Source organism: Salvelinus sp. IW2-2015, unplaced genomic scaffold, assembly GCF_002910315.2.
Source record: "Salvelinus sp. IW2-2015 unplaced genomic scaffold, ASM291031v2 Un_scaffold351, whole genome shotgun sequence".
NCBI classification, from domain to species: domain Eukaryota; kingdom Metazoa; phylum Chordata; class Actinopteri; order Salmoniformes; family Salmonidae; genus Salvelinus; species Salvelinus sp. IW2-2015.
The window spans coordinates 636,180-648,114 of NW_019942545.1; the positions used below are offsets into that span (position 1 = coordinate 636,180).

At 47.6% G+C, this 11,935-nt stretch overlaps 2 protein-coding genes across 3 annotated transcripts; one reads left to right on the top strand and one right to left on the bottom strand.

The window, feature by feature from the left end:
- Nucleotides 1-1,472: 1,472 nt before the first annotated feature.
- On the bottom strand, nucleotides 1,473-7,153 carry si:busm1-163l24.3 (uncharacterized). Of its 2 annotated transcripts, none has more exons than XM_024135359.2 (6): nucleotides 7,033-7,153; nucleotides 6,178-6,364; nucleotides 5,618-5,721; nucleotides 2,734-5,523; nucleotides 2,244-2,452; nucleotides 1,473-1,957 (listed from the first exon to the last, which is right to left on the bottom strand). In XM_024135359.2, the coding sequence occupies exons 2-6, from the start codon at nucleotides 6,359-6,361 to the stop codon at nucleotides 1,852-1,854; spliced, it is 3,393 nt and encodes a 1,130-aa protein (XP_023991127.1). In that variant the 5' UTR covers nucleotides 6,362-6,364; nucleotides 7,033-7,153; the 3' UTR covers nucleotides 1,473-1,851. The 2 variants fall into 2 exon arrangements, with proteins under 2 accessions (XP_023991127.1, XP_023991126.1); XM_024135358.2 differs by having other exon boundaries at nucleotides 6,178-6,361; nucleotides 7,033-7,152.
- Nucleotides 7,154-8,354: 1,201 nt separating this feature from the next.
- phb (prohibitin) lies at nucleotides 8,355-11,520 on the top strand. Its single transcript, XM_024135361.2, has 7 exons — nucleotides 8,355-8,443; nucleotides 9,036-9,130; nucleotides 9,472-9,633; nucleotides 9,824-9,966; nucleotides 10,135-10,251; nucleotides 10,466-10,561; nucleotides 10,754-11,520. Exons 2-7 carry the CDS (start codon nucleotides 9,046-9,048, stop codon nucleotides 10,964-10,966), a joined length of 816 nt encoding a protein of 271 aa, XP_023991129.1. The 5' UTR covers nucleotides 8,355-8,443; nucleotides 9,036-9,045; the 3' UTR covers nucleotides 10,967-11,520.
- The last annotated feature ends 415 nt before the right edge of the window (nucleotides 11,521-11,935 follow it).

Sequence of the window (11,935 nt, forward strand, 5' to 3'; positions counted from 1 at the left end):
CTAACCCACTCCTCCCAATCCCGAGCGCCCGATTGCTTTTCCAGCTTGTTGAATCTACGTTGTGTGTCAGCTTGAATTGCTTTTCCAGCCAGACGCACATTCTTATGCAAGAGCTCTAAAACCAGAGATGATCCATGAAGAAACTAGGGCATTTCATGCATTGGAAAACATCACAGCTCCCAGCTATATTGTTCTAGCTAACGGGTTTCCTTTGATTGGCAGTCTTAATGTCACTGTTTCACATGGTTTCTCACAGGTCATTCCAAACAGCTTCCCTTACTCTTTTTCAGAAATGGCTACATTTGAGTACATCTGTTCTTCGTTGTTCTCTCTCTCACACACACTATATCCTCCTCCCTTCCAGTCTTATGTCAGTCGCAGTGCGTGGTGGAGTGTATTCCTAGTTAGAAAGATAATCCCAGTCTGACGATTATTACCACATCCAGAGGCGTACAGCCCCCACCCGTCCACCCCACACACACCCCCTTCCCGAAAAGAAAACCACCCAACCGTTTCTGGCCGTCTCTTGGCTCTTCATTAGCAATCACTAAAAACTGTTGCCATGTGCCAACTGCCGACACATTCCACGACTCTATAGGAATGCTGTGAGTGTCTGGTGCATTTGGCTAGGCTTGTTACGATGTGTATAGTACACTCGGATCTGTGTGTAGGTGACCCGGGAAAAAGGCATGCGTGTATAGTTCATTATTCCTTCCACTGTATAGTTTAGTAGTGGCTCTGTGCAGAGGGAGTCCCTTTCCCTTTCCACCCTCATCATCACGGTGCCAACAGAAGCCAAATCACTGCACCTATACCTGCTCCCCCCCCGCCTCTCCTCACTGCACCCATACCCCCTCCCATTCCCCCTCCTCTTCCCTCATCTGACACTGTCAAGTCAGCCTCATAACAAGATGTACATGAACCCGTCCACGGGGAAGCTTCAGAAGAACAGATCCATTGTCCCTTTCCCGTCCAGACAGCTCCGTTTCCACACACGGTTTACTGTGAGACAGCTATTCTACCTACACGTTGATTTGTTTGCTCGGTTTTCGTTCCTTCTCTCCTTCGGTCTATAGCGTTGTTTTCCCACTCTTCCACTAAGTTGTCTCCACTTTGTTTTTTAAACCCTTTGAATTGATGCTGCTTCTGTGCTTGACTGGGTTTTACTGCGTACGTGGTGCCATGCTGTCCACAGTATGGGCTCTAGAGCTTGTAACGCTTCAATGTGTAATGTTACCATATGCCTTACATGTTTTCCAGGACAAATAAAAAGCATAACGGGAAGGAGAAAAAATACTCGACCTGGAGCTGTGGCTTTGTTACTGTGTTATTAGGATGTTACTGTGAGGAAACAACATGGAACTGCAATTACTTGATATTTTATGGCTCATGTTCTGAGTGTGTTTACATAATGAATGGGAATGCTATCAGCGGTGGGAGTACAGAAAAGATATGGACGGTACGCGGTCACAGTAAGATAAAGACGGGAATGTTCACGGTCAGAAATCTCGAGAGATCCAAAACACAGTACAGATCACATAAACAACAGCTGCCAGGACTAATGCTGGTCCAATAACAATAGTAGCGCAAACACTTTTGTGTCACTATCATGCGTAAAATATCTGTGGAAATCAACTGGTCCTGATTTAAGCATGAACAACAGTACAACTATAAAACTCTAAAGAACCAAAAGGACTTCTCTCGTTGGCTTATTAACTATACAGACTCACACAAGCGTTCAACATTTCTTGGGAGTCTAGGGACACAGTGCAAAATACATACAGATTAAATTCTTGCAACACCGGAGAGAAACAAACACCTTGATTAAAAACATAGATAAGACTATCCTTGTCAGGTTTTGTTTAGGTCTTGAGACTTGGCAGGGGCCTCCTCAATCCCATGAGCCCTCAGTACCTCAGACAGGCGACTCAGATAGGTGGAGTCTGGATAACCATTCCTGTGTGGACACAAAATTACATTATGGYGTATATCTCAAATGGCACCCTAATCCTATAGTGCACTGCTTTTGACCAGAGCTCTATAGGGCTTTTCTTACATAGGTTACATCCTTAATGGCACCATATTCCCAAAAGTAGTGCACTATAAAGGGAATAGGGTGGCATTTGGGACACACTCTAGGTAATAAAACGGCCAGCACATAACATCGACCCCCGACTTTCTGCTCTTTACTGTTGCTATTTCAGTCGARAGTCACTAATGGGTACTGTGACTCCAGTACTCACCCAGACTTGCCCCCCTGCAGGCTGGTCTTGTGGGGGATGCTGTCCCAGCTGACCCTGGCCCCTGGTTCACTGCCCGTCACAGTGAAGGTGAGGCCTAGCCTGAAGGCTTTCTCYAGCCGCGGTAGGAGTTTCCTGGTCCTCTCACATAGGGGAAGGTAGGCCTCAAATACTCCCCCCCGAAACGCAGAGCCAGGCGAGGGGTGGCCCTCCTACAACAAGAGAGGGACAGATGGCAGATAATGGAGTGTGTTCCAGATTGTAATAGCCAACAGACAGTGTTAGGAGTTAAACATGACAGAACTTTGAAATGCAAAGCAAGCAATTACTGACAAGGGATACTTAAACTTAACATTTTAATATAAGCTGATTTAATAATGCCAAGAGTGCATTTGGACAGTTGAAAAAAATAACACATGAATGACATGACACATTTAAAATGTCAACAGTAAATGGCCCATCAGATAGCCTGGTAGAGAAGTCCTGCCCTTACCCCCTGAATGCCATCTGGGATGCAGTAGGTGATCTTAAAGACGGCATCTCTGCCATGGCCTGGCAGGCTGAAGGGCATCTCAGAGTAGCTCATGTTACCCTGGACGCCGTGTGGAACTGCCACCCCAGCCTTGGGGCAAACCCTGCATTGGACGTGGGCTTTGAGAAGGCACTGTGGACACAGGGTCACCCCACACCCTGTCCTCGTCACTGACGCCCCTCTCTCCCCACACACACAGATCTGTGTCCGTGCCCCAGACARACTAGACCTTCCCGGGCCGTGACGTGTCAGAGCTCCCCCTGACCCTGACCTCTCCTGGTTCTCTGCTCCACTAGACTGTCTGTTGTTGTCCTTCTGGGTCACTCCGGTTCTCACGTTGCTTTCTTTTGGGGGCGTGACCATGTCTTGATTGGTACCGCCACCATTCACTGCTCCCGGCCTTCCTCCGTTGCCTATCGCTGAATGGCTGAGAAATGGGTCAGTCTTGCTCCCGTCTGCCTCCATGGTCCCTCCCCTCTCCACTTTCTCCTTTATGACAGGGTCTTTCCTYGCTGGTGATTGGCTAACAACTGTGTTCTTGTGTTCTGAGTCGCTGTTCCTCGTCCTCTTGGAAGAATCACTCCTTTGGATGTTTTTCCTCTCCTTGTTGGCACCAGGCCCCTCCTCTCCCCCTCTCTGAGTCTCAGACATCCACTGAGGGCTATTGGTCTGAAACTGTGTGGAGTTCTGGACCCCATTCACCTGAAATGGACTGGACTGATTGAAAGTGGAGGTAGAGGGGACAGAGAAGTCCTCTTGTCCCCCCCTCTGGCCTGTCTCTCCAGGGAACACCTCCCTCAGTGCTGCACCCACTTGAGAGCACAGCTGCTTGGGGCCGATCAGAAACACGCTATCTCTCATTGTCTGGATGGAGACCTTTTTGAACCGTTGCCTCACCTCAGCACAGCACACCTCTAAAGTCTCATCTGCTGGGTCAGACACGCCTAACTCAGCCAGAAGCAACTCCTGCAAACAGAAGTCTGTCTTCACCATGGCAACCAGCTTCTGCATCTCCAACTGACAGGTGCTCACCACAGATGACTCCGTACCCATAAAGATGACAGTGATGTCACTGCTTTTGTCTGATTGGCTCTCCCTCATMTGCAGGTCAGAGGTCATGTCCTGTATACAGGTGGCGTAGGCCTCCTTCATGTAATTCCATATCACCATGGAAATGGTTAGCTCTGCACTGTAGGCATTTCTCCTGTCCAAGCTATTGGACCGCCTGGCTCTGGTWGTGGCTTTCTCAGCCTCACTCTGTCCTGGGTCCTGGACCTTGGACCTGGCCCGCCCAGAGAAACTACTTGCTCGCTTTAGGGTGGACCCTGACCCAGAGGTTGAGATGGTGATGCCCCCTGACAAGGTGTTCAGAGTTGAGGTGAATGGGGCTGTCTCACCCTGCTGCCTAAGGTCTGTTGGTGATGAGCTCCGGAAGAGTCCATTCTCCATAGAGGAAGGGGTGAACAGGGGGTCCCCTCTCTTAAACAGGATATCCTCTCCACTACCCTGTGCACCTGGCCTGTAGAGTCCCCCAACACCTGACCCTGCTCTGTCTGAGCCAAACAGGTCATGGCCTAACATTGGTCCAAGACCTGGTCGTACACTTGGAGATGTGTCCCCTACCATCACTGTGTCCCTAGGTCTGGTCCCTAGCCCAGCCGGCCCTAATGCCTTGAAGCRGGGGGCAAACTTATACCCTCGGGCCCCCTCCGTCCTCCTCTCCGTCTCATTTTGCTTCAGCAGCTTATCTACCCTGGCGTCCAGGGGTGTTCCTGCTGTGGAGGAGAGAGTGGGTTTGAGTCTCTCCTCTTCCCCTGGCTTGGAGGAACCACATGTGGATGAGGAGGTTCGTAACAAGCTGGCTACATCCTCCACCGCCTCCTCTCTCTCCCCCAGGAGGAGGAACTGTTTGGCTTCGGACACATCGCTGCTGTTGCCAACTAAGTAGATGTTTCGGTCATCCTCACTGAGCAGCAGCTTGGGCAGCCTGACCCGCAGGCCCTCCATGGCCCTGGACAGGCCTCCGCTGGGAGAGAGGACACTCTTGGGCAGCTGGGCTCGCCGGAGCCTGGCCTCGTTCTCCTGGTAGAGCCGGCTCAGGTCCCCACGAGCCCCACTCAGACTCTCCTGCCCAATGTCCCCCACCCCGGGTACTCTCTGTAGGAACAGGGTGGTCAGCCCCTCAGCGGTCACGTCCACCACCTCTACCCCATGCTGGGTGAGGATCTCCTGGTACTCCTCTCCACACTGCCTCTGCAGGTAGTGGAACAAGTCTGCATCCATGATCAGGGAGAGGTCCTCTTCCAYCATGGGGGGTTCCTCAGACAGACACAGACCCACAGCACCCCCCTCTGCCTGGGCTGTCCCCTCCCCCTCCCAGCCCTGACCTCCAGAYGTAAAGTCCCTAAGTGGGCCTGAGCCTAGATCACTCTGCTCACCACCTCTCCTGTGATGGTCTGCTGCCTCCTGGGTATGAGTCCTTTTCGCTTGTCCCCTAGTGCCTCTAGTAAGGACTCCCAGAACACCATTGGCCCCAGCTGGGGGTGTATCTGTGGAGGCCAGGGCCCCAGGGAGCCCCAGTATTTGGGCCAGTGCAGCCTGGACCTGGGAGTAGAAGCCCTGCAAGGTGCAGAGCTGCTCTGGGTTGTTATAGTGGATCTGAACATCATGACTCCTGTCAAGGCTGGTCAATGCTGCCTTTCCTCCAGGTAGCTGGCTGTAGTCCAMAGTAACAGACATGCTCAAGATAACCTGAACGGGAGAGAGAGAGGGGGAGAAAGAGGGAGAACATGTAAGTCTAATCAAAATGTATCACTTTTTCCCCAATATTGTGTCAACAACATACCTTATTTGGGTCCAGGTCTTTGTGAGGTTCACTCAAGGTGAGTTCATACTTCTTCCCGTCCACCATCAGAATGTGTCGGCCATGTTGAAGCACGCTCCTTGCCACTGTGCGGGGTCACCAGAGTACAAGAGCTAAATCAATCTCAGTCAGAGAAACACCCTTACTAAGCACTCCTGCCCCTGGCCTCTCCTTGAAATGTATGCCAACACCCGAGCTCACAGTTAATCGATGGTGACAGGCCATGAAGCATAACACCTTGCATTTCATAGTTAATTTGCAAATGGATGCAAAATGAAGTTTAAAAAGAGTGGCTGTGGTCAACGAGCCAGATGGAAATCTACTGATAAGGAACTTAGCAGTGGCAACGATGTACTGTAGTTGTTACTTTATGACTCTACGTTATGGTGAAATAGTCCATTTATCACCATCAACTCTCCAGTCTCCTGATCTCTTCTCTCTACCAATTCATTATTCACATTCTATCCCCGATGCACCCTACCAGCCCTCCCCTCCGAGGAGCCTCAGGCACATTATATGCACACACACACACACCTACTGACCTCCAATGTCCTCAAAGGTGATGAGGGCAGAGCCGGGTGTTGCCTTGACAATGGTGACAGATGCTATTTCCCCTCCTCCATTCCTGGCCCTCAGGAAGTAGATGTACAGCTTGTCTGTCAGCCGGTCCTCCTTCATATCAGTGGGCAGGCCACTCACCCTCACTGTCCTGCACTGCTCCGCCATCTGCTGGGAAAAACCGGGTTACTGACATACAGGAGGAATACATAGGTGGGTATAGCAAGCCAAGTCTCCCTTCAACCAAAACCACTGATCGTAAATTGTCAATACATTTGTCATTGCCATGTAATAGGCCAACATAACCATTTTTTTGTGGGGGTTATCTGGATATTATCTGGATATTTAATTAAATGACACCCTATATTGGACGTTGCCACGAAACTTCATCAACATAATCAACAGAAACGTTGTTTTATTAAACTGCTGTGTCAACGGAGGTCATTGCTATGGAAACAGCTTGAGATACCGTTGATGTTGATAGTATACTGTAAAAAGAGATGTGCGAACTGTTCACATGGCATGCGCACTGACTGCTTGAGGTTAAAGTAGGGTCCACAAAGAGCAATCGACCAGTAGGCTTCAAATCACTTTCATCCACTGTTTCAGAAATACATTCCCTTCCCCGCTCTATAAAAGAGACCATCACTTTTACCATCAGATCACAACATCTGTGAAAATCAAAGGAATGGGTAAGTGTGACCACGGAAACTGAGAAAATGAAACTTCAAGGAAGTGCACAAATCCAACGACACAATCTAAAATGACCTCAAAGTAGAGCTCTTCAAGGCATTGCTTTTTCCCCCACAACGATATCAACGCAAATATCCATACTTTACCTTTTTAGAAGCCTCTCATATCTCTCGTCTCGCACCAAAGACGTGGACGTACTTCCCTTGCATGTTGTTCAAAACATGGATGGAAAGTGAAACTATGAAGTAGGAACTGGGGAGTGAAGATTGTTGTTGTTCTTCATTGCAAACGCCAGGAGGCGAACATAAGGCCAGGTTCACAGGTCCAAAAATGAACCAATGCATTGGTCAATTGAAAACCTAGATTAGAATTGTCCAGTAATGAGATACATTTGTCTTTCAACAAATTGTGTGCGTGTGTGTGTGTGCGTGTGCGTGTGCGTGTGTGTGTGTGTGTGTGAAACCAGCCACTGAACGTTCTGAAATGATACACAGTAAGTTCAACTTTATTTTCATAATATGTCTCACTAACTGAAGAAGAAACAGTCAAACATATGGCATTATTATGGCCTAGGCTTTATTTTCGCCAAAGAGATGATTCATTCAACCAAAGATAGTACAGTATGAAGATGAAACTGCGGAAACTGCTTCTCCAATAGAAATCCTCGATCACACTTGTAGGCGATGTCATGGCGACAATGGCCTACAAGCTCATGCGCAGAGACACGTCATCGCGTCTAACGGGTTGTTTAGTGCTGAACTGCACTTGTGTAGACCGTCAAATCAAAGGCACTACTTCGATATAAAGTTGTTTTTTTGCGAACATAAAAACGTGTCAGTTTGTCAGTTTCACGATGTTGGAGTAATAAGATTTTGGCTCAAATATAGATTGTGCCTTTAGATTTTGGGAAAATGAACAACTAACGAAGAATTTTTCACTTCTCAAAACCCAAACCCTGGCCCGGTCTGTATGGTCTGTTTCGCAATCGTTCCTGGAAGTCTTGCGATGTTGTACCTCAGTGTTTAGAAATTCTGTGATTCAACCCTTTTCAAATGACAGAAATATTTAATTATCATTATAAACTGGGTGGTTCGAGCCCTGAATGCTGATTGGTTCACGTATACCACGGGTATGACAAAACGTATTTTTACTGCTCTAATTACGTTGGTAACCAGTTCATAATAGCAAACGGCACCTCGGGAGTTTGTGGTATATGGCCAATACAATACGCCTAAGGACTGTATCCAGGCACTCCACGTTGCAACTAAGAACATCCCATAGCCGTGGTATATTGGCTATATACACCACACCCCCTCGTGCCTTATTGCTTAGTTATATCATAATATTACTATTATCATAGTTGGTGAACTTCAGCAACCAGAATGCTCAGCGATATTCTCACTAGCCAATGAATTGCATCAATAAACAAGTCCCGAAGCACTACTTATCCAATCAGAGAGGAGTTTGTTGCAAGGTGATGCCCATGCTGTGTAGAAAAGAAATCATGCGTTCAAACGTCTGCTCTGGTGGAGGTCAAAGACAGAACTGAAAAAATAGGTGAGTGCTAATTTAATTCGTTCTGACTATATACATGTATAAATATATAATTAACAAAGCTCCCTAATAGTCAGATATAGCTATTGTAATGCTGTGTGGGTAATTATTCAGTAAACCGGGAAGGTACGCATTGAGTAACTTGGACACGAGCGACCGATTTGCAAGTTCTTGTCGCTGCGTAAGCATGTAGCAACAGATCGTCATGATAGTGTTTGTTACCCTGATCTAGAGCTATCGCTTGGCATGACATGTCCAGGTGCGACATTGCGTGACAAATGTTTCAATTCACATAGTTAGTTAAATGGTGTTAGTCGTTTTTGTTGCAAAGTCTGCTTGCTTGGCTCGCTAGAGTGATTTAATGTAGCGTTGGCATCATTGACAGACCAAGGCCATCAAGTCAGAAGGGACTAAGTCAGAGCTCAGGAAAACCGAACAACACTTATTTGGATAGCTTTAGGAGCTACTTACCTACATGTAGATTTATTATACCACCACATAATCAATTATATAATTAACATCTAGAGTTTTATCTGGTGAGCTCCAATAGAAATGATAGTAAATGTATTATCTTTAATATTTCCCCCCCCCCCAGGGCTACAGACATGGCGAAACTATTTGAATCGATCGGGAAGTTGGGGCTGGCCCTCGCCGTTGGTGGAGGTGTCGTGAACTCGGCCCTCTTCAATGGTGAGACATTGAGCTCTGTAAATGGATCAGTTTACTAGGCAAGGCAGTTAAGAAAAATCTCATTTACAATGACTGCCTGTCTGTGGGTTAACTGCCTTGTTCAGGGGCAGAATGACAGATTTTTACCTTGTCAGATCTGGGATTCGATCCAGCAACCTTTTGGTTACTGGCCCAACGCTCTAACCACTAGGCTACCTGCCGCCCGAAAGGGATCTTGATATCATTGTATAACACTTGGATGCAATACTAGAAATTACAAATGACTTATCTGAGGCTTTAAAGTTGTGAGTTCCATAAAACTATCAACCTGAATTGTCCAAATATTTCTTCACATGTTTCAGTTGACGCAGGTCATCGGGCAGTTATATTTGACAGGTTCCGGGGAGTGCAAGACGCCGTAGTTGGCGAGGGAACCCACTTCCTCATTCCCTGGGTACAGAAGCCTATCATCTTTGACTGCCGTTCTCGTCCGCGCAATGTGCCTGTCGTCACAGGCAGCAAAGGTAACTAACATGAGTCGCGAGGACCGGCACAATAGCTTTCACACTTAGTCTTTCTCTGGCATACTAAAAGCTTTTACCTGCCTATCCTTCTGTCGTTTAATTTCAAGCTCTATCCAAGAGTGTTTTCCTTTTTACGTCAACTGTCCTCTTGCAGTTTTTTTTGTAATGTTTTAATCCCCCCCCCCCCCAGATCTGCAGAATGTGAACATCACACTGCGTATCCTCTTCCGGCCGGTGGCTAGCCAGCTCCCACGCATCTTCACCAGCATCGGAGAAGACTACGACGAGAGGGTACTGCCATCCATCACCACAGAGGTCCTCAAGTCCGTGGTGGTGAGTGTTGGACTAATGCCACATTTCCTTTAAGTTTTTACCCTGGTGTTTGGGGTAAAACCAAACTCTACCTCAAAGTCTGAGTGGCATTGGGTTGCAGTGAAGTCTACGCTATCCTGTTATTTCCTTGCGTGTATGTTTATATAGGTGTTTGTGTGTGCCTCACAGGCCCGGTTTGATGCCGGTGAGCTCATCACCCAGAGAGAGCTGGTGTCTCGGCAGGTCAGTGACGACCTGACAGAAAGAGCCAACACCTTCGGCCTCATCCTGGATGACGTCTCACTGGTAAGCTGTTTAAAGGGATAACGCATTCAAAACGACTAAGTCCTATGATTTACAATGTTGAATAACGCTACCTTGTGAGAAGAATCCTTTTCTGCGCAGATGTTTCATTTCGCCGTTTTAATGAGTAAGGAAGCAACAGTGTTTATCAGTGGGTCTGGTCATCACTTGTACATGTTCTGTGTTTTTAATTGAAGACATGTTCCTTCTTCCTCAGACACACTTGACGTTCGGTAAGGAGTTCACAGAGGCTGTTGAGATGAAGCAGGTGGCTCAGCAGGAGGCCGAGAGGGCCAGGTTTGTCGTGGAGAAGGTAAGGATGAAAGGGTTTGTTTTGAGACATTGACAGATTTATTCTTTAAGGTGATAAGAATGATAAACATGCATTTAATACACTTGAAGTTGGAAGTGACCCTGAACAACCAAGTGATTCTGACCTTGCACACCTTTTTATAAAGGATGAATAGAAGTGAACGGTGTGTTTCTTCTCTACTTCCCCCCCCAGGCCGAGCAACAGAAACAGGCAGCCATCATCTCAGCGGAGGGTGACTCCCAGGCCGCCCTGCTCATTGCTAACTCCCTGCAGGAGGCTGGAGACGGCCTGGTAGAGCTGCGTAAGCTGGAGGCTGCCGAGGACATCGCCTTCCAGCTGTCCCGCTCCCGCAACATCACCTACCTGCCCGCCGGCCAGGGCACACTCCTCCAGCTGCCCCAGTGAGACCCACACACCCTGACCTAACCGCCCCTCCCTGTGACCAGCCAATGCATGGGCCATGGAGGGTGGGGAGGGGGTGAGGGAACGGGCGTCCACCTTCACACTCTCTCCTCCCACTCCGACTAACTATGGACTGGTGAAATAATGGCGGCTTGGGAGTGTGGAAAGATCCATGATAAGGTTCTGAAGTCTGGGCAGTGTGTGGGGAAGAGGAGGGAGCCTTAGGCTTGATCTATGGTAAACTACATATAGTAAGTTCTGTCAAAAATACAAAATTGGTGATGCAGTAAATTATCTTTGCTTTGTCTGGCAAATTCAGCGCAGTGACAGAGTCCTGTGATATGAAGAAGTTGTAATTGTGTTAATTTAGGGGAAGAGCTGTATGGAATGTCATGGAGGATGGAACATTTTAGCACTATTGTAACCACCACAGCAATCACAATACTGGGGATTTATTGATCTGAGAGGACAAGCTATTTAATCAACTGGATTTACATTCATCTTAGCCAATCACAAACTTCCCTGGGTGAATAAGATCCTGCTACTATACACCAAAGTAGTGTGGGATCCAAAGCACCCTTGTTTTCAAACTCATAACTTTAAATTACCTCGTACAAATGATCTGAACTAATCTATCCACAGCCATATATTCTAAATATGACTCTGAATCTACCCATCCCTTTGACGGTCTATTGTGCAGAGATGGCCTGTCAAATGTCCTCTCACAGCTAGCTTTCCTAAAATCCTTCCAGTTTGATTGCCATGGAATCCCAGTGCTGCACTCCCCTCTACTTGATTGGATCCTCTACAGAATCATCTTTGGTTTACTAGCACGCTGTCCACACCACCTCATCCATGGTCCTCAGTGACATGGCCTTCCTAGCCCAGTGGTATGAGATGTGCCTGTAAGATGGTCAAGTGTCATAACCTTCCCTGATTCTTTAAAGTTTGTCGCTGTGTCTTTATTTTGAA

Excerpts from the sequence above, each read along its gene's own strand:
- phb (XM_024135361.2), top strand. The coding sequence starts at position 9,046 with ATGGCGAAACTATTTGAATCGATCGGGAAGTTGGGGCTGGCCCTCGCC. Across the intron at positions 10,252-10,465 it reads TCCTGGATGACGTCTCACTG|ACACACTTGACGTTCGGTAA; the intron begins GTAAGCTGTTTA and ends CTTCTTCCTCAG. Across the intron at positions 10,562-10,753 it reads CCAGGTTTGTCGTGGAGAAG|GCCGAGCAACAGAAACAGGC; the intron begins GTAAGGATGAAA and ends TTCCCCCCCCAG.